Source organism: Lycium barbarum, chromosome 11 (assembly GCF_019175385.1).
Source record: "Lycium barbarum isolate Lr01 chromosome 11, ASM1917538v2, whole genome shotgun sequence".
Classification (NCBI taxonomy): domain Eukaryota; kingdom Viridiplantae; phylum Streptophyta; class Magnoliopsida; order Solanales; family Solanaceae; genus Lycium; species Lycium barbarum.
Genome location: NC_083347.1, coordinates 100,602,252 through 100,624,157, shown reverse-complemented (window position 1 = coordinate 100,624,157; position 21,906 = coordinate 100,602,252). Strand labels below are relative to the sequence as shown.

The 21,906-nt window shown below is 38.5% G+C and overlaps 1 protein-coding gene across 1 annotated transcript; it reads right to left on the bottom strand.

Annotated features, from left to right (window-relative positions):
- Positions 1 to 8,723: 8,723 nt before the first annotated feature.
- Positions 8,724 to 15,337, bottom strand: LOC132617008 (probable inactive ATP-dependent zinc metalloprotease FTSHI 3, chloroplastic). Its single transcript, XM_060331850.1, has 4 exons — positions 13,853 to 15,337; positions 12,212 to 12,535; positions 10,470 to 10,770; positions 8,724 to 9,145 (listed from the first exon to the last, which is right to left on the bottom strand). Exons 1-4 carry the CDS (start codon positions 15,062 to 15,064, stop codon positions 8,946 to 8,948), a joined length of 2,037 nt encoding a protein of 678 aa, XP_060187833.1. The 5' UTR covers positions 15,065 to 15,337; the 3' UTR covers positions 8,724 to 8,945.
- Between the last annotated feature and the right edge of the window lie 6,569 nt (positions 15,338 to 21,906).

Genomic DNA, 21,906 nt, shown 5'->3' with positions numbered 1-21,906 from the left:
CTATTGAAGACATCTGAAGTCCTTAGGATAGTTGAGTCTTGTTTCATGTTCTTAATTTGTATTCCCACACTGCTTATCAAGAAGCATCATAGTAGAACATATTTCAATCTTTGTAACTTTGTTTTCTTGGCTAGAGTTAGCTAAGTATCAGTTAAGTTGTTGGCTAGAATTAGTCAAGACTTGGAGCTTTGCAATAGAGTTATTGTAAAGGTGCTTACAATAGGTGTATTGTAAGGGTTAAGGATTAAGGTTTTAATTCCTAGGTTGCAATAGGTTGTAATCTGAAGTTGCTAGTTTTTAGTGAAGTTGGAAATCCTACTAGGATAGGTCATGGTTTTTAATCGCTTGAGCAAGGAGTTTTCCACGTAAAATTACTTGCCTTATTTACTTTCTATCATTATCTGTGAAAACAATTTAGGGAACTGATCCCTTAGACTGTTTTAGTAAACTCTCAGGTTGTGAACCAGCAAAGTGTGAACCCATAGATTCTATCAATTGGTATCAGAGCAGGGACTTTCTAAAAAGGTAATACCTAGAAAGGATCCTCTCGTGGTCAGTTCACCAAACATACAGAAGGGAGAATCTAGCACAAGATCACCAAGATTCAATGTAGAATATCATGAATGGTGGAAGGCAAGAGTGCAAAGGGTTATAGAAATTAAGGACAACGAGCCTTTTCAAGATCTTGAGAGAAGAGAGTCAAAGAAAGATGACTCAAAAAGTGACGACCTCGACATGTAGTATTTCACTCAAAGATTCCATGATATGGCTCGAAGAAACAGTGAGATCCCAAAGAAAGAAAGATCCAGCAGGAAGAAACAGTGAGATCCCAAAGAAAGAAAGATCCAGCAGGAACTGTAAAGAAAATAATTGTTGTCACAAGTGTGGAAAGCATGAACACCTCTCAAAGGAATGCTCTCCTCATATACAGATTCATTACAAAAATCACACTGAAAATATAGCTGCATGGAACTAGGTCCCTCTCAAGAAAGGCAACAAAAGAAATGATGTTGATCGCTTGGTGAAGCAAGCCATGGCTGCCAGAAAAGACTTCTTCAGTAAGTCTGAAGATGACCAACGTGATACAACTATGATGAGTGTTGACAATGAACCTGCAGAACCTGAATCTACATTTATACTCAAGGCAATATCTGTTGCTGATAATGGTAATGAAGAAGTAAAAGAGGAAGACTAAGTTCCTGACAACAAAGCAAATTTTTTTGATACTCAAAAGGATTTGGAAATCTACTCTCAGAAAAAATTATTTGGAAAGCTACTCTCAGAAAAAATTGATATCTCTTGCAGATCTCTTGATTAATATCTATCATGGCTGGGCAGATGTGTTTAAGCAAACGAGAAATAACGGGACTGTATCCATAGTGAATCCAAAGAAACAAGTTAAGGGAGAGACCATACAAAATGCCTTGAAAACCAATCAAATAAAGAAGTTAACTAACATTTATCCTAGACTAAAACAGGAGATCTGCGAGATTCATTTTAAGATTGAGAAAGAACTTGAAAAGGCCAAAGAAAATCTCATTGCTGAGCTTGCAAAGAATAAGCTATTTCAGGAGAAGGTAAAGCAGACAAAGACAGATCTTGAGATGTCATATCTCTGGACATGGCCTTTTGGTAAAGATACCTCCATCCGAAATCGATATGATAGGAGAAAGAACTTTAGTGTTGAAAGAATCAAAGTCTCACACTGTGCTCAAGGAAAAGACATATCTGTGTCTGAAAAACGGAGCTGCTCTCATCATAACCACACTGGTTAGCTTGAGACTTGGGACAAAGCAAAGGCTCAGCCTGAACGGAGAAAAAATGAGGTTTTTTCAAACGAACCAAGAGATATGGGACACGGTCCCCGGAGAATAAAAGGTAAGCAACAAGGATGTGTGAACAAAGAAGCCTATCCATTTTAATGTCACTTGAGACCCAAACGGAATTGGGTTCCTAAGGTGAACAGGTGATCACAATAGAAGGCTGGAGTAAGAGAAGTGCTACACCTCGGAAAATTTCCTGTTGATGTACAGTGAATAGAATAACGAAGGGCACGAGGTATACGATGTTTTAATAAGTAAGAAATAGTAATTAATGGTTCTAATAGAGATTTTAGAGACATTCGAGGTAAGAGAAGAAAGTTCGTCAAGAAAGGAGAGGTATACGTGGTGTATTGGAAAGGATTCACAGAGTACCAAGTTGATGATGTCTTAAAGAAGAATTATAACGTCCCTTAGATTGTTAATGAGGTGTTAAACAAGTGTTAAGAAGGAACGAGTCGACGAGAACGAGTCGACGAGAACGAGTTTCGGAAAGCTGGGCATTATACGGTCCAACATACTGACCATATAAAATATACTGGCCATATGTTAGGCCATATATTCTGCCCAGAATGGGGACCTTCACTGGACCAAAGGTACGGCCATACATACGATCCATATAAATTATACGGACCGTATGTTGGTCCGTGAAACTGAGTCAGGATAGATTTTAAGATTAATATAAGAGACCCCAACCTCATTTAATTCATTTCATTTCTCACTCCACACTTCAAGAACTCTCTAGAAAACTCTCCATACTTCTTCCACAAGAACTCAAGAGAAATTCATGATCAACTTCATCAAACCAAGAGAATCAAGTGCAAGAAACTCATTAGGGTTCATCTAAGACAAGGAATCTCATTGGAAGTGGAACTAGGGTTTTGCCCAAGTGAAGTATTTCCAGTACTCAAAGCTCATTCCCACACTATCAAAGGTAGGTTTTATGATCATTCCATGTTGTTTAAAGTATTGAGAGGTTGAAAGACTTGGATTGTAGAAGGAGATAGAAAATGAGTCATGAATGTAAGAATAGTTGCATTTTTTAGTAGTAACTTGGAATGAGTCATGATTCTTGATATGTTGTGATTATAGCTATGTTATAAATGACATTAAGGACATGGGATAAACATCATATATGAGTGAATGTAACAGTGTACTATGACCATGGTTATGGATGATTTAAAGTGAAATTGGGAAATGTGGACAATGTAGGTAAATGGAGATTATTGCTATGATATTGTGAATGCTATTATAGATGTTTGGGAGTTGATATATGATACTGAGGAAGTTGTATAAACAAATGAAATGATGTCCAATTTTCTCTAGCTTTAGTTAAGCATGTTCATGTGATCGATTAGCTAATGCTAATATGAACTCTCTTGAAGGTAGAAACGTGAGCATTGGAGGAGAACGTTCAAACGATAGAGTAGCTAAACGAAAAGGTATGTAAGGCTATTCCCTTTCTTTCTAAGGCATGACTCCTATGGCATGAATCCTCCTATCTTTCCATGATTTTCCTACACAGCGAAAATTATGAGTCTATGCTTACAAAGAGCTTTTTATAAGATAAAGAAAAGAGATACGTTACGAGCATGATAATGATGATGATGAGTTTAAGTCTAAGGAATTCTAAAGCAAGATATGATGTTCATGAAGTTAATGATCCTAAGTATGATCCATTGATGTTGTTCATTGTGTACACTCACCTTACAATGTTAGTTCCTTCAAGGTGAGATATGACGAATATGATCACTCTATAATGTAATTCGGGGTTCTCGACCTTATGTCACCCCGATATAGTTATAGATTGTCTTTAAGCTCTAATGCATATTCTATGACGAATGTATGATGATGATAAGTTATGATGAATTCATGATGACACGATTCCACCGTGCCTCGATGGCCGGACATGTCACCACTATGGCGGGCTGCTTATGGTTCCACCGTGCCCGAATGGCCGGACATGTCACCGCTAATGCGGGTTGCTTGTGAGTACACCGTGCCTAGAAGGTCGGACATGCTCACCACTAGTGGGCGGCATATGAGGGTACCCGAACGCGGGTTAATGAGGATGATATATGTGACATGATGATGTATGTGATATGTTAAAAATGCATTTACTCTTAAAAGCTAAGCAGGTCATATCTTCACCTTATGTTTCATGACTTCTTTATTATGCTCATTTTATTCATGCCTTACATACTCAGTTCAATGCTAATGCTGACGTCCTTTTCTTTGGACGCTGTGTTCATGCCCACAGGTAGACAGGGAGGTGATCCAGATTCGTAGGAGCTATCAGCAGACTTTGAGAGCACTCCATTGTTCCGGAGGTGCCATTGATTTATTATTTTGTGTATATATATGTTTTGGGCACGATGGGGTCCTGTCCCGTCCAGACGTCTAGTACTCTAATAGAGGCTCGTAGATACGTATGTGTGGGTAGTATGGTGTCACGATTTCCTCAGTGTATATATATTATTTTGATAGCCGAAGAGCTTATGTATATGAAGGTACATATGCTTCAAAGTGAAAAGGGGTTTTCCTATAATTGAAAGCATGAGAATAATGAATGAACGCAGGATGAGTATGATGAGTAGTATTATGAGTGGTGCTCGGTGGTCAGCCCCGGGTACCCGTCATGGCCCCTAGTCGGGTCGTGACAAAAGTGGTATCAGAGCAGTTCAGTCCTAGGATGTGTCTACAAGCCGTGTCTAGTAGAGTCTTGTTTATGATGTGTTGCGCGTCACACTTATAAACAGGAGGCTACAGGGCATTTAGAAAAAATGACTGTTCTTCTTCTCATGAAATCGTGCGATAGAGCCGTTATAAGATTTTCTCCTCCCTAATTATGCGCTATGATTTCAGAAATGTCGCCAAAGAGAAAAGCTACAGCCGCCCAGAAGGGCAAGACTACGGTAGAAAGACGGGTAGAAAGGGAGCCGCCAACGAATATAGAAGAGGGTGAATCACACAATGAGGCTCCATCTAATACTTCTCCCACTCCGCCTAACTTAGAAGAACAAGAGGGGGCTTCAGTTTCAGCTCCTATGCCTACAGTTCCTCCACCAGTTGCTTCGGGTCAGCAAATGACCGAAGCTATTCACTTATTGACACAGTTAGTTGCCGCCCAGCCACAGCGGCAGAGTTCGGGTCCAAGTGACCGGGCAGTTAGTACTAGAGCCCGTGATTTCATGAGCTTAAATCCTCCGGAGTTTTTCGGGTCAAAGCCGGATGAAGACCCGCAAGGTTTTATTGATGAAATGTTGAGAACACTGAAGATTATTCATACCTCCGAAACTGAATCTGTAGAGTTAGCATCTTATAGACTCCGGGATGTGGCGGTCTTATGGTACAATAATTGGATATCCTCAAGGAAAGAGAATGCGCCTCCTCCAGTTTGGCAAGAATTCGTAGATGCTTTCATCCGCCACTATTTGCCACCCGAGGTCCGTCGAGCTAGAGCGGATAGGTTCTTAAATTTGAAGCAAGGAAATATGAGTGCCCGGGAGTATAGCCTTCAGTTTAATTCATTGGCTAGATATGCTCCGACTATGGTGGCCGACATGGGAGATAGAGTGCACAAATTTGTGAGTGGCCTAGGGCCACATTTGTTCAAAGATTGTTTAACGGCTTCATTGCAAGATGGGATGGATATTTCCCGCATTCAGGCCCATGCCCAGAACTTAGAAGAGCAGCAACATCCACAAAGGGGTGAACGTGATATTGACAGAGGGCAGAGTAAGAGGGCCAGATCTATGGGTGCCTGTAGTGACTATAGAGGGGGATTGAGACAGTCACATTTTAGATACTCAGGTCAGTCGGCAACTAGTGCACCTTCCCGATTTGCAGGCAGGAGATTTGACCGCTCTATTCATTTAGGGCAGGGTCAGAGCTCGAGAGCTTCAGGTTCCTAGTTTAGGGGTAATTATAGCCAGAGGAGACCACCAGTTCCACGATGTAGTCAGTGCAGAAAGTTACATTCGGGGCCATGTCGCCAAGGATCAGACGCTTGTTATGTTTGTGGACAGACTAGGCACGTGATGCGTGATTGCCCCTGGAGGTACGGTAGAGGTGGGGTTCAGTCCACAAGATCAGCGGCTGGTTCTTCTTCAGTGCGCCCGGTAGGGCAGACTCCCCAGATTCCAGCAGGCCGAGGTAGATGCAGAGGGAGAGCGTCTAGTTCAGGTGGTATCCAGCCCCGTATCTATGCTTTAGCCGGATGACAGGATCTTGAGTCCTCCCCGGATATGGTTACAGGTATATCATCTGTATATTCTCATGATGTGTATGCATTGATAGATCTGGGTTCTACATTATCTTATATCACTCCATATATTGTTGGTCGTGTTGGGGTGAAACCCGAGGCAATTAAACCTTTCGAGGTATCTACTCCGCTTGGTGATCCCGTGATAGCTAGACAAGTGTACAAAAATTGTGTAATTGTGATATGTAACCGCCAGACTAAAGTTGATTTAGTTGAGCTGAAAATGCTAGATTTCGATGTGATTATGGGTATGGATTGGTTGGCCTCATGTTATGCTAATGGTGATTGCCGGATGAAAGTAGTTCGATTTCAATTTCCGGGAGAACCTGTGCTTGAATGGAAAGGTAATACAGCATCTCCAAGGGGTAGGTTTATTTCCTACCTTAAGGCCAGAAAGATGATATCTAAAGGCTATATTTATCACCTAGTTCGAGTTCATGATACCGAAGCAAAGTCACCAACTTTCCAATCCGTTCCGGTAGTGAATGAATTTCCGAACGTATTTCCAGATGAACTTCAAGGCCTTCCTCCAGAAAGAGAGATTGATTTTGCTATTGATGTGTTGCTAGACACCCAGCCTATTTCTATTCCTCCTTACCGAATGGCTCCTGCAGAATTGAAAGAGCTAAAGACAAAATTGAAAGATTTGCTTGAAAAAAGATTCATTAGGCCTAGTTCATCACCGTGGGGAGCACCAGTTCTATTTGTGCGAAAGAAAGATGGCTCTTTACGGATGTGTATTGATTATAGGCAGTTGAATAAGGTGACGATCAACAATAAATATCCTCTTCCAAGGATTGATGATTTGTTTGATCAGTTACAGGGTGCCAAGTGGTTTTTCAAAATAGATCTAAGGTTAGGTTATCATCAAGTGAGAGTTAAAGAAGAAGATATTCCCAAAATAGCTTTCAGAACGAGATATGGCCATTATGAGTTTCGGGTGATGTCATTCGGGCTAACTAATGCTCCGGCAGTGTTCATGAATCTGATGAATAATGTATTTAGGCCTCTCTTGGATCTATTCGTAGTAATGTTCATTGATGATATTCTGGTATACTCTCGGACAGAATCGGAACACGCAAATCATCTACGTATTGTTCTTGGAATTCTTCGAACTCGAGAATTATATGCAAAATTTTCGAAGTGCAAGTTTTGGCTGAATTCTGTGACATTTTTGGGCTATGTTGTTTTAGATGATGGCATTCGAGTGGATACTCAGAAAATTGAAGCTGTGAAAACTTGGCCAAGGCTTACAACGCCCACAGAAGTCCATAGTTTTCTGGGACTGGCAGGTTACTATAGGAGATTTGTGGAAGGGTTTTCATCTATTTCAACCCCATTGACGAAGTTAACCCAGAAGTCAGCTAAATTTCAGTGGAATGATGCTTGTGAACACAGTTTTCAGGAATTGAAAGATAGGCTAACTTCAGCCCCAGTCTTGACACTCCCAGAAGGGTCAGATGGCTATGTTGTGTATTGTGATGCTTCTGGCGTTGGGTTAGGATATGTATTAATGCAGCACAATAAAGTCATTGCTTATGCTTCAAGACAGTTGCGGAAACATGAGAAGAACTACCCAACTCATGATCTCGAATTGGCTGCGGTCATTCATGCACTAAAGATGTGGAGACATTACTTGTATGGTGTTCACGTTGATATTTACACAGATCACAAGAGTCTTCAATATATTTTCAAGCAGAAAGAGTTAAATCTACGGCAGAGGCGGTAGTTAGAGCTACTGAAAGATTATGATGTGAGTATTTTATACCTGGTCCCTGTGACTCAAGTTAGTGGTCTTTTCAGTACTTATATGTTTTTTTAAAATTGTCAAAAGGTGCAATGTCATTAAATTCCTCTTTTCTAAAATTCTAATTTGGAGCCAAATCAATACATCTTCTCTGAGCGGATCCAACGTATAAGTAAATTGACCTATCAGAATCGTCTCTCTACATTCTCTCTTAAGCCAAAAGCTTTTGTCTCTTCCCTTACTTGAAACTCTTCACATTCTATCTCTGTGTAACGTTTTTCTTATGTGTCGTCTTTGTTCCAAAATTGACCATGTCTCAATATGATTCCACCCGTTCTATCATACCAAAAATGAACCCTTCTCTCCCATTCTTCGAAAACTCAACTCCATCATACCCAAAAACGCTAAAATCACCCTCAGAAGCACCAATCTCCACTGACCAAAACTCATCTGTTTCTCCACCAAATCCCATGGTTTCTGGTCCCTCTAGGACTCTCAAGAGTCAAACCCTAAAAAGAAATTCATCTCTCCGGAGATATCCTCCTAAATACTGAGGAGCTTGAGGAGAAAGATGATGGAGTCAAAGTTCCAAGCCAAACTGAGGCCACTGAGAATATGGGTATCAAGGATCAAAATAGGGATGCAGAAAAATCTAGTCCTATAGTCATGCATGAGTCTATTTGTGTTGATGTTAACAAGGAACAAGAAAGTGGCATTGATAGAGGAGATTCTGAGGAAAGCCCTCCAAAATCAAGTAATTTTATCCTTCCTGCTAGTGATAAAACATTATCAGATTCTGCTGTAGTTCAAGCCCCACATGTCCCCTGCCCCCCACCACCCGACCCCCCCCCCCCCCCCCAAAAAAAAAGAAAAAAGAAATAAGGGACGTTAATACAAGAATAAAAAATCTTTATCCAATTAACTCTCGGTTAACAATAGCCAAAAATTTCATCTATAAGTTTCCGCATTACACTCTTGATACAACAACATATCTCAATCTCAAACAAGTTGAGGTCAGCTATATGAATCATCACTGGCCATTTTTTCCATTGCATTACACTATGAATCATGCCAAAGAAAAACATTATACAGATGAGGGTTAAGAGCATACATCTCAGCTAAGTGTTTGATACCCCAAAGGTCCTTGTATTGAATCACTTCTGGTATTGTTCCTCCTCATAAAAGAAGGAACCCAAGGGAACAGTTTTTCCAGTTCCTTGCCTATTGCACTTTGGTTGTATTGCTTGTCATTAATCCCAAATTTTGCTCTTTCTATGGCTTCCATTATATCTTCCCTTGACACACAATCAGCCCCTGTAAAACATGAATATAAATGTAATATTGTTATGACAGGGTCTTCCGCCATTCAATCTTTTGTTTTGTAAAACAGATACAAATATGTCATTCTTTTATGGTACAAAAAGAAACGGTGCTACACCGTCTCATAAAAGAGCACAAAAAAGATTGGTAAGGAGAGGAAATAAATAAGGCTCCACATATATGCTAAGTAAATGGAAACAGTAGCAAAATTTATAGGAAGAAGTGCTTGGCTGTAATAGAGAAACATTAAAGTCCTGCTAACTAGGAGCCCCAGTGCAGGGCAAGTGACAGAAAATATGAAGCAATAAAAGGACATGCAAGTTTTCACCAGATAATCATCCCAACATTCAGCATAATTTTACTCGGTATAAGACAAAAATATAAGCCTGTCATAACCTATGTTTGATTCATCAAAAAAGCAAAAGACATGCCACTCTACTTGTGATGGTTTTTTGCTTCAAGACAAGTGACATCACACATTCTCCCGTTCGTAAGTAGCTATCCGGGGCAGTAAGTTAATGAACTGAATACTCATCAAACAACAGTCCTGCCAACTTTGATTCCCTTTCCGGCCCTCCTTTTTAGTTCCTTTTATTTTGTTTTATTTTTAAGATGGAAGGGCACTTAGCACATACTGATGTATCACGAATAAATAGCTAGCTACCAATTTTACACATTCGCAATAATATACTCCCTCTGTTTCAATTTGTTTGCCTTACTCTCCTTTTTAGTCTGTTTCAAAAAGAATGCCTCTTACCTAATTTGGCATACTCTTTAATTTCAACATCTCAAATGACATGTTTAAGACCACAAGAAGAAAGGGCATTTTGGCACATAATACATATCTTCAGTTTAAGTCTTTAAGACCACAAGATTCAAACGTGTTCTTTACTTTCTTAAACTCCGTGCCCAGTCAAACTACACCAACAACATACCTAGTGTGATCCACAAGTGGGATCTGGGGAGGGTACCTTGTGTAAGGTAGAGAGGTTGTTTCCAGAGACTCTCGGCTCAAGAAAAGCGGTTCTAAAACAGGTTTGAAAAACATAAAAGAGTAAAAAAAGCTATGATGAAAATACTAGAGAAAAGAAAAGTATTGACAATAATTAAAAACAATAAAAAATAAATAGATAACCTAAGTAAAAGAAACAGCAGTGGTAATAAAATTGAAGAATAAGATAATCATGGAATAAGACACATAAATTAAAAAGGAGGGAGTAATAAAATAGCTAGCTACGAACATCAACCATGAAGAGGCTAAGCACTTCCGAATGCAATGAAACAATGGTAATCAGTGCAATATATGTCTTAATCTAACCTCTTCGAGCAGCAAGTAAAGCAGCTTCATTAACAATGTTAGCAAGGTCAGCGCCTACAAGGCCCTGGGTAAGAGATGCAACCAGGTTACAGACAAGATCCAGGTCCTCCTCAAGGGGAACTCCTCTTAAGTGTACAGCCAGGATCTTTCTCCTTCCATCTTCATCTGGTTCCCCCACTAAGATTTTCCTCGAGAAGCGTCCAGGCCGACATAGTGCTGGATCTAGAGCTTCTGGTCTATTTGTTGCAGCTACTACAATGATACTCAAGTCCGAATCAAAGCCATCCATCTCCGTAAGCAACTAGAAAAGCAGATGAGTTTTTTCAGGGCAAAAAGTGCATATTCTAACCAACAAATATAAGTATCAATTTTAGTACTCCTACATCCTAACTGCCCTTGCTATCCCAAAAATTAGACCTATCTTGTATTTGAAGAATAGCCAATAAAAAATCGTGTAGTTAATGTGTGGCTAACAATCATTTTGTTATTTGTCAATTTGACCCTGTCCAGTATGAGATAAAATAATGCATAAAACATAAATTGAACTAAATGGAACACGAATTATCAGTTTGACCCTCATAACCTAAAGTAAATCAACTTTTGGGACAAGGAGAAATTAATCAAGTTAAATACAAGATATAAATATGGCTTAATATTTAGAAAATTCTGGTTTCTGTAAACTAAAAGTCCAAATGCAGAACTAGAATTCCATATGGAAGTGAACCATGGCAAGAAATTCACAATAAGATAATTTTATATGGAGTTAAACAAAGGAGGGGGAAAGAAGGCAGTGTCGAAGAATATCTAGAATGCCAAAGCACTAAAATATTGTTGCAATGAGGGATGAGATTTTAATAGCCAAAACTTAAGGAAGAGAGGAAACAACATCATTGTGTCTTTTTGGGATTACTTAAGGTGAAAGAAGTAGGATATTATTTCAGAGCAGCGAGAAAGACAAAAATGTTCCATTTATTTTTTTGGTGTAAAGAGAGAATCCCATGTTGTATGATAGCTGGGTTGATGAATGACAGTGGTTGAGCCACGTACAAAATTTTGACACCATTAAGATAGGTGGTAGGAAAATCATCAATTGGGCGGTGAAATGGAAGCGAAGCGTCCTTGGAAGAGAAGACAATTCATTTGCCAACCGCCTTTTTTTGGACAACTATGTGCCCTTTTTTTTTTTTTTAAGTCTATTAGCCATAACAAAGGCTGCAGCATTCATCAAATCCAGAATTAGGAATTGCAGTGTAACTCTAATAAATTTCCAGTTTCAAGAACTACATGTTTTGAACCAACATAACCTATTTTCATGAAGCAGCAAATATTTAGAGTCCATTAATCAAATGGTCACTCAACTATTCGAAATTATCTAGTAGTGTCATATTTTTTTCGATTGTAACAAAAAAGTCACCCAACTCTACTTATAGCACTCGGAAGGTCACTCAACTAGATTTCTCAAACTTCCGGTGGCCAAAGACCTCTTTTATCCTATAAATTATCAGGCTTTATTTGTTTTTACTTTTTAAATATTATGATGTCTCTTTTTTTTTTTTTTATAAAGACAAATAAATCTTATTAATAAAGTAAAAAAGTGAAAATAGTACTCAAGCATATATGATGTAGGAATAATATAATAATTAAGCAAAGTAAGAAATTTAATTAGAATAATTTGTTCGTATCAGTAATTTGAAAAAAGAAAAAACTTAAAACTGTAAAATTTATTTAAACAATTCAATTACCTGATTCAAAGTTTGGTCTCTTTCATCATTGAAACTTCTGCCGCGCCTTCCTCCGACAGCATCAAGTTCATCAATGAAAATGATTGAAGGAGCATTTTTTCTTGCTACGCTGAAAAGGTCTCTAATGCGAGCTGCTCCTCTTCCAACAAACATTTCAACAAATTCACTAGCAGAAACAGAGAAAAAAGGTACCCCCGCTTCTCCAGCGACAGCACGAGCTAGTAGCGTTTTTCCTGTACCTGGCGGACCTACAAGCAGTACACCTCTTGGTAACTTCGCCCCTAGTTTACTGAAGTTTATAGCTCCTTGCAGGCACAACACTATCTAGAAACAAGAAAATGAATTGTCACATTCCAATAAGGAATAAAAATGGTACTAGGTGAAATAAGATAGATCTTTTACTAGCTTGTACATATGAACTGCACAAAACCCTGTTTACCTCTCATCGAAGGAGGAATAAGCGGACGCCTTATCTTAGGAAATTAATTCAACAATCTTAAACCTAATAAGCTATTGTATTAATATCATCTTGAAAATTACTCGTTTAATCACTAGTAAGTACAAGTCAGGATCACAGAAAAGGTCTGCAGAGAGAGAGAAGGGAGGGAGATGGGCTGCCTCAGTGGTACAATTAGTAATTTGTAGAAACTTTAGGCATACAGTATGGCTGAATATGTAGGAATATATGGAGGTGAGCTTTTCTCTTAATATATAGCAGCAGAAATGTGAAAGCTATTAAAGTTAATGATATTTCCTAAGACTGGGACTTCAATTTCTAGCTCTTGTTGTAAAAGTCATGGTGCTTACATTTTTCTCCTTGCCTGTTAAAAGTTTGTTGTTCAAAATGGTTTAAGCTTAGCTAAAGTTAGGTCTCAGAGAGAGGTGCGGGAGAAAGTTTAAAGCAAACACTCAAGCTGGGAGAACATTGTCATTGTGTGCTTTTTTGGACAATATGGTCCGAAAGAAGTAGGATTTTGTTTAAACATGTAGGGAGCCTTAAAAGTATATCTTTTTAATTTCTTGTTCAGTCGGCGAAAGGAGCTGCCAAAGCCCATTGTGTTAGTTAGCCGAAATGGCTGAAACTGAAAACCTTGTATAACCATGTTAAGACAGACCAACATTTATAGTTGAACAAAGAGGGAAGCCATATCTTTTTTAGGGAAGTCATTTTATCAGAAACTAAATGTTGCAATTTTCAAGGCTAATAGTCACAAACGTCTAAGTTCCCTTTCTATTAAAACTCCAGTTGTGCTTGCTGGATAAAGAAAAAAGGCTTAATACATTTACAGTCCTAAACTACGTAATACACGCTTCAGAACACGCGCAAAAAGAAATTAAATTTTGAACTAAAAGTGTCTAATGGGAACACTTTACATGTGTTCAAGTGCTCAATTGGAAAAAGCCGTAGTTTGAGTGTCTACATGAAATTTACTTGGCATGTTAAAGGGGCTGTAAATGTATTAAGCCAAGAAAAAATGTGTTTTAATCTTCAGAATGAAGGTATTGAATTAGCATCTACTGTACATGAATCCAGTTGAATGCATCACAATCATCGAATGAAGTAACAAAAGGACTACTACTGCTCCCCACCCTAAATACCAATTAAAAGTAACTATGCAGTTCATAATAATGGCTGCTTACCTCCATAAGTTCCACTTTTGCACCATCCACACCCTCCACATCATTAAAGCCAACCAGCTGGTTACTTGGCTTTCTTTTTTTTGCAGGGCTATTGGCAGCCGAAAGCTGACGATATAAAAGCCACATTATAGGAGTCAAAGGAATCCATAAAGATAACATAGTAATTAATAAGCTCCTCATTGACATAAGCGCTGATTGCGGCGCTGAACCATATGCTGTTCCCTTTTCCCTCATTAAACTAAGAAGATATCCTTCATCATGATCAATCTTCCTTGTACTAAACTCCCATAAAGGGGCCGAACTAGAACCTTTGGCTTTCGATATTTTACTGAATACATTCCTTCCACCTTTGTTGCTATCAATATCTTTGTTTTCCTCAATGACGGCTGTGCTTTCATTATCTTCACCTGTCTGAACATTTTTAAGATTCCACAAGTTTGTATTGTAGTAAATACGACGTGTACCTTCCTCAAACTGAACCTTTGTAACAGTTCCACCTTGAAGATTTGTAATCAAGTCTGAATATGGAACAACCTTTGGAGAAGTAGTTGCTGTCAATCTTAGAAACAAATAACACAATCCCAATACAACGGAAATCGAAGTTGATAGTGTCACTCTTCTTGTATTCTTTCTCAAAAACTTCCCAAAATCATTTAACATAGATTTAACAGATACCCTTTTTAACCTTCTTGACAACAATCTTAACCTTGGTCTCAATCTCAACGAAAACTTCCTACGAATATCGGTACTTTCTGTTTTGTTCGAATGGGTTTCTATATCTCCCTTCTCATTAACCAGTGACCTAATTTGGGATTTAACAAACCTATATTTCAACCCCAATAAAGGAACATAACTACTTGAGGTAAAACAAGAATTGGATAATGAACAAGATTGGTTCTTTAATATCCTAAAAGGGTCACAATTTCCAAAATGGACCATCCATTTCTTGTATTTACAAAATCTGGCTGAGCAAGATTGATTCTTGAAACACCTTAAAGATTCAAAATTTCCAATATGGTGGTTCCATTTCTTGTACCTACTATTACTAAATCCCAATAAAGACACATAATTTGAGGTAAAACAAGAATTGGTTAATGAACAAGATTGATTCTTGAAACTACTTAAAGATTCAGAATTATTTCCAATATGGGGTTTCCATTTTTTGTGAGTAATTAATAATCTGTCATTTGAAACAAGTGGGAAAGATGCCATTTTTTTTTCCTACAATATGAACATGAGTTGTTCCATGAAACTTGGAACCTAACACTAAAGATTTATGTTTTGATTAATAATATGAACAAATATACCTGGTTTTGATTAGTTTGATATTGAAGGTGGAGACTTTTTTAGGCTTTGGCAGAGTGCAGTAACTTTGAGAGGGAAGATAAGAGCAGATTTTGGGTTTTTAGAAATTTATTTTTGCAATGTGGTATTAGAGGATGAGAGGGTAAGGTGAACCAAAATGTGGGATCCTTTAATATTTTTCAGAATTTTAGTATGTAAGTAATAATGGAAATCTGGGCTGAAAATATTGTATGTTGGGCTTTGTTGACTTGAACTTACTGGACTTCCAAAGCCAGAGAGGTACACACAGACAAATTCCACGTGGCAATTGGCACTCAAAGTTGGGGGAAGTAAATACCCGCTTTTGAAACCGCCATCTAATTTGTATCCGAAGTTGAAAATTTTGCAAGTTTATCCACTTCGGAGACAACTTTAGACATGCGCGATTGAAGTCGCAAAAATTCGTGTAAGAAATTTGATAAACTTCAGACATTTTTATTTGACTTGTGGCCTTGTGAAAGTCAATTATCGAACATTTTTGCCCGAAGCTTGGTATGGCTTGCTAAGGCTTTCGTATGAAGTTATGGACTTCACAAAGCCAAACTTTAGATGTTTTTTTTTTATTATTATTTTTTTTTTTTTGCGCGGATTTCCCTTCATTTGGGGTGGTCTTTAATTTTTGCCTTTCAAATTGGTGGTCTTTAAGTTTTGCCCTTCGCCTAATGCCCCGAGATTGTGGGTTCGAATCTCAGCTCAGTAAAAAAAAAAAAATCGCAAGGCAGAATTTCGCAATATTAAGGCAGAATTCTTCCCATGTAAGGCAAAAATTGGGCCTTAAGGCAGAATTTGCATGGTCAGAATTCGCAAAACTGTCCATGCAAATTCTGACTTTAGAGCAAAAGTTAAAGGCCACCACTTTGAGGGACAAAAATTAAAGACCACCCCCAGTGAAGGACAATCCTGCAAATTGCCCCATTATTTTTATTGAAATTATAGGCTTCAAAAGGCTTCAGATTATCATTTTTTTGCACGGATAACCCTTCTTTTGGGGTGGTCTTTAAATTTTGCCCCTCAAATTGATGGTCTTTAAGTTTTATTCTTCTCTTAAAAAGGTGGCCGAAAATACCCTGAGGTATTGGGTTCAAACCCTCGCTCAGTAAAAAAAAAAAATCGCAAGGCAAGACTTTGCAGAAAGTTTTTGTCACGCCCCGAACCATGGCCTGGATGTAACACGGCACTCGGTGCCTGACTGCGTGTGACCGAGCGAACCACATGGCTTGCTGAATCATCATGATACATACATGAGCGGAAATATAACGTGAATGCATGATGAGCCTTTATAAAACGTAGTAAGTCATAATACTTAATAAAAACACTTGTTTAAACATGAGTGCGGAAATAACATGAATGAGCCAAAAATGGCTATACGACTCCGAATGTCTGACATAACATAACTGACTTGTTTAGTCTATGAAACCTCTATCATGAGTCTGACTGGAAAACATACTTACTGGGACAAGGCCCCCAGCGTACCTTCAGATACATAACTAAGCATAAAACAAAAGTTGACTAAACCCCGAATGAGATGGGGCTCACCAATAAGCTGATACGAATGCTGTCTTACTGAGCAGATGTGTCGTCCTGTATATCAGTACCTGCATCGTGAAATGCAGGCCCCCGGGCAATAAAAAGGGGACGTCAGCACATTGAATGTACTGGTATGTAAAACAACTGAAAGAAATAACATGGGACATGGAATAACATGATAAGAACTGAAACTGAAAACCTGGACATGAATATGAGTGCATACATATATATATAAAACATGGTAAAAATATCATAAGTAGGGAGAGCAATAACTTATAACCGATCCATGGTCTGGTGCTTGCGTCCTGCCAGCAGAACACTCAGTCCTTGCCAGGGAACATGAGATTTAATAAAATATGAAAGGATCCAGTCATTATGAGAGATCGTCCGGGACATGGGTGGAGCGATCCTCATCCTACGGTGGCTACGTAGTTTCAGGCTATCTGAAGCCCTCCTCGGTAATTAATGCAACTCCCAAAACATGAACATGAAAATAGTGGCACTTGCTGCCCATGGTATATCATGAATCGTAACTTGCTTGTACATGGTATTCATGATCATAACTTGCTTGTACATGGTTTTCATGAATCATAACTTACTTGTACATGATTTTCATAAATCATAACTTGCTTGTACATGGTTTTCATAAATCATAACTTGTAAATATAGTTTCATAAGATAACTTGTCATAGTCTTGCAAAACATGTTTTTGATGCATGAGTAATAACAATAGTTCATAATCATATATATATACTTGACTTGAAAACATGCTTGTAACTTGCTGGATGAAATCATAAAGTTTCATATAAACATAATGAGAACACATGAGGAAGAATTCATGATTCATGGATTTAGCTAGGATTCCTAATATCCGTAATGGAAGATTAGGAATACAATAACGAACATAGATACAAAATTCATGTACATACATACATAATTACGGGCTACCAATATGTTGGGTTTAATGCCCTAGGATTTGAACTTCATATATTTTACGAAACGAATCATGGGGAAGAACGTAGAGATTCCCACATGTGGATGGAAGTTCTACATACCTTAACTTTCCGCTTTTGAGCGTATCACAATGTCCTTCAACCCCTTCAACTTCAATCTATAGCAATACAAGTCATAGGGATCCTATATTAGCAACAATATCCATGTTTTGTTCATCTAAGCATTTTATCAAACACTTAGTGGGCATGAAGCTCTATAACCCTCATTAATGGTGTTTTCTTCACCCAATCTCCATTCTTTTACTTCTAGCTAATGCTAAAATCTCAATTAGATGTAATTAACATCATTCTTCATCACCCATATGAATACAACAATCCCAAATCAACAATCCAACAACTCTAGCATAGTTCATATAATTCTCTTCATCCAACCCAAATATTATTCTCCCAAGAATTCATCAATTCACAACTATAAATGATTAGGGATAAAAACATTACCTTTTTGAAGTCCAATCCTCTTGAATTCGGGTTCTAGGGTTTCCACCTCCAACAAAAATGGTCCAATCCTAACTCTATGGATTAGAAGAGTTTTACTCAAGTTAGAAAGGGATTAGGGACTTAAATTCAACTTAGAATCATGATAAAAACTTACCTTGGAAGATCTTGAGGTTTGGGATTTGTTGTCTCTGAGTTTAGAGAGAATTTTCGTGAATGGGGTGTTGGGGAAATAAACCCCAACCCTAAATATAACAAGAAAACGCGTAAACCCGACTTTTGACCCGAAAACGTACTTAACGGACCAAACGACGGTTCAAACGACGAACCGTCGATCAGATCGACGGAGCGTCGATCTGCTCCGTCGAATTGGTCAAATTTCCAGTGAACAATGCACAATCGACGGTTCAAAGGACGAACCGTCGATCAGATCGACGGAGCGTCGATCTGCTCCGTCGAATTGGTCAAATTTCCAGTGAACAATGCACAATCGACGGTTCAAAGGACGAACCGTCGATCTTCCCGTCGAAGTCACCCATTTTCCAGCGAAGACAGGCTTCAGTAAAACGGGCATAACTCTTTGCAAAAATGTCCGTTTGACCTCCATAATATACCGTTGGAAAGCTATTTCAAAGGGCTACAACTTTAATCAAGGATGTTTTCCCAAATTCCAAATTAATAATGGGGTTATAATCGTTGGAAGTATGACCTTCTATAAACTCTCTTGCAAACATGTTCCGTAGAGTGGTTTTCAACTTTGCTTTGCCCAAAGACAATTCTTATGACTTAATTGGTTTTCAAAACACTTCCTATAATCCTCATATTGGTTCCATTATATTATCATCTTATGAGTCAAACTTTCGTCCGAAGTTACGAGGTGTTACAATATCTCCCCCTTGGGATCATTCGTCCTCGAATGATAACCATTCGGGATTCTACAAAAATTTCGCTAGAGTTTCCCCTGTAATAAAGCACTACCAACCTGTCACAAAAACCCATAATATCATTGCCTCACAGGGCTACATCACAATAGCATTATAAATTGGCCACACACGACCAAAAACATGAAAAGAAAGCTTTCATACCTCAAAATCTTGGTGCTTCATCATAAATCTCTTCTGCAGCCTGAAACAAGTGCGGGTACATGGATTTCATATCCTCCTCAGCTTCCTATGTAGCTTCCTCAACCCTCTGAGTCTTCCACAGGACTTTCACTGAGGCTACTTCCTTAGTCCTCAACTTGCGAATCTGACGGTCAAGAATGGCTATGGGGATCTCCTCATACGTCAAACTATCCTTAACTCTTTTAGTATCAGTAGGAACAACCAACGACGGGTATCCTACACACTTCCTCATCATAAATACATGAAACACTGGGTGTACAGCAGCTAAATCTCGTGGCAATTCAAGTTCATAAGCTACTAGAACGATCCTTCGCAGAATTCTATAAGGTCCAATATATCTAGGGTTGAGTTTGCCTTTCTTGCCAAATCTCATGACACCCTTCATGGGTGAGACTTTAAGGAACACCCAATCATCTACTGAAAATTTTAAGTCCCTTTTGTCTCACATCTGTGTAAGACTTCTGGTGACTTTGAGCCGTTTTCAAATGCTCTTGTATTAACTTAACTTTCTCCATAGCCTGGTAAACCAAATCTGATCTTAACAACTCTGCTTCACCAACTTCGAACCAACCAATTGGTGATCTACACCTTTGCTCAAAAAGGGTTTCAAACAGTGTCATCCCAATACTAGCATGGTAGTTATTTTTGTAAGTAAACTCAATAAGAGGCAGGTGGTCATCCCAATTACCATTGAAATCAAGGACACATGATTACTGAACTGAATGAATACATGACTACTAAACTACTGAGATACTAAATTGAATGTCTATTAAACTAACTGAAGACTGGCTGACTGAATACTGAGCTAACTTAATGCTGGATTAGCTGAATACTGAGCTGGCATGAATACGTGAGTACTGGGCTGATACCTGAGTACTAAGCTGACATAAATATCTGAGTATTGAACTAACATGAATATCATAACATGAGATCTGAATAGCGTATCTGTCTGATCATTTGTCTGAGGATGAAAAGTTGTGCTAAGGTTCACCTCCGTACCCAAATCCTTTCTGAAAGGATTTTCAGAAGTTCGCTGTGAACTGAGCACCAAAATCTGAAATAATGGACACTAGGGTCCCATACAATCCGGAAATTTCATTAACATATGACTTGGTATAATCTTCTTGTTCAATCTGTGGTCTTAACTGGCAAGAAGTGCGCTGACTTCGTAAGTCTGTCCACAATCACCGAAATTAAATCATGTCTCCTAGCTGAACGGGGTAGACCTAGAATGGTGAGCTTTTGACATAATTAGCTCTCTGATTCCATCTACATCTGGAACGCATAATCTGCCTCGGTATCTCAAAGTACCATTATCTCCCCCTTGTTCAAAAGCTAAGGCTTTCTATTCGTGAATCCCCTCTTTCATCTGCAGCAAGCAGGAATCACCAAACTGCTTCTCTCTAACTTCGATGACTAAGGAGGAATAAGTCATGTTCTGAGCAATAACTCCACCCACTTCGGAGTCTGAAAGTCGAATTCCTAGCTTGGAGAAATAGTGAAATTCTTTCACCTTAGTTCTCTTGTCTGCCTAAATCATGAGTTGTACTTCCCATACTTGATTTTTTTTTTATTTTTTTTTTTGTTTTTTGAGATTCTTCCTAAAATACTCATAGTACGGTTGTACGCTAAGTCTTTTGCGAGTACCTTAAAGATTAGAGTCTTGTGCAATGGCACTACCCTTATGACACATAACTGGGTATGATCTTATAGCTTTTCTGTGATCGCCTAATCGATAGTAATTGAACTTGACACGATTCGTTCGACGATCATTCTACTCACTTCGGGTTTCCTCTAAGATGAGGCATATTCCTTATGGAGACTGTCTCATTATACCAACTTAACTTAACTGAGGTTCTTCATATCTCATACTAACCATTCAGGTCTTCCATTATCTCGCTGGACTTACTAGCGATTTATGCATCTCCCCCTTAGACCAAGGCTAACATCTTATACTTATAAATTCTTCTCTTCTGATGGGATTGCAATTAACATTCCTTATCTTCTGTAATTTCTTTGTATTCTACAACACTGACGATTTTTTTTTTTTTGACTCACATCTGAGCAATTTCTCATGGGGAAAAACTAAATTTACTTACATGAACGGGTTGCTACTGTATTCATAACTGGCATACTTCATCTTAACGACTTAACTCTGCTCACACTGTAAATATTAGGGCAACCCCTTTTTGACAACTCTTAAAGGCTATTCTTCTGTAGTTTGCTCTTTTACGGCTTAGCTGATTTCTTCTTCCACTAATCACTCAACTCTGAAATTAACTTAAGCCCTTGGTTTCTAACACACATTCGGATGTATCCGGACTGTCACCCACTCAAGGTGTTCATCTGAATAGGAAATCAAATTATATTTATCAAGGTCAGCCGTACTCGTAACTTAGTCAAATCTTATCATTACTGTTGACATGGCTTTTCCAGACATATTACGAACTTATATCTTATTCTCCTTCTATTTCTAGGAAAATTTTGGCAGAGTTTCCTCTGTATTTCTTACTATCCCAAAACCTGCACACAGGAAATACCAACAATGCCTCACAAGGCCAGCATATATACATATATACCATATCATATCATATCATAGCCACACAGGGTT

Coding starts and splice junctions, on each gene's coding strand:
- LOC132617008 (XM_060331850.1), bottom strand. CDS start 15,064: ATGGCATCTTTCCCACTTGTTTCAAATGACAGATTATTAATTACTCAC. Junction 12,536..13,852: donor CAAAAGTGGAACTTATGGAG/GTAAGCAGCCAT, acceptor TCTTGTTTCTAG/ATAGTGTTGTGCCTGCAAGG. Junction 10,771..12,211: donor GAGACCAAACTTTGAATCAG/GTAATTGAATTG, acceptor CTGCTTTTCTAG/TTGCTTACGGAGATGGATGG.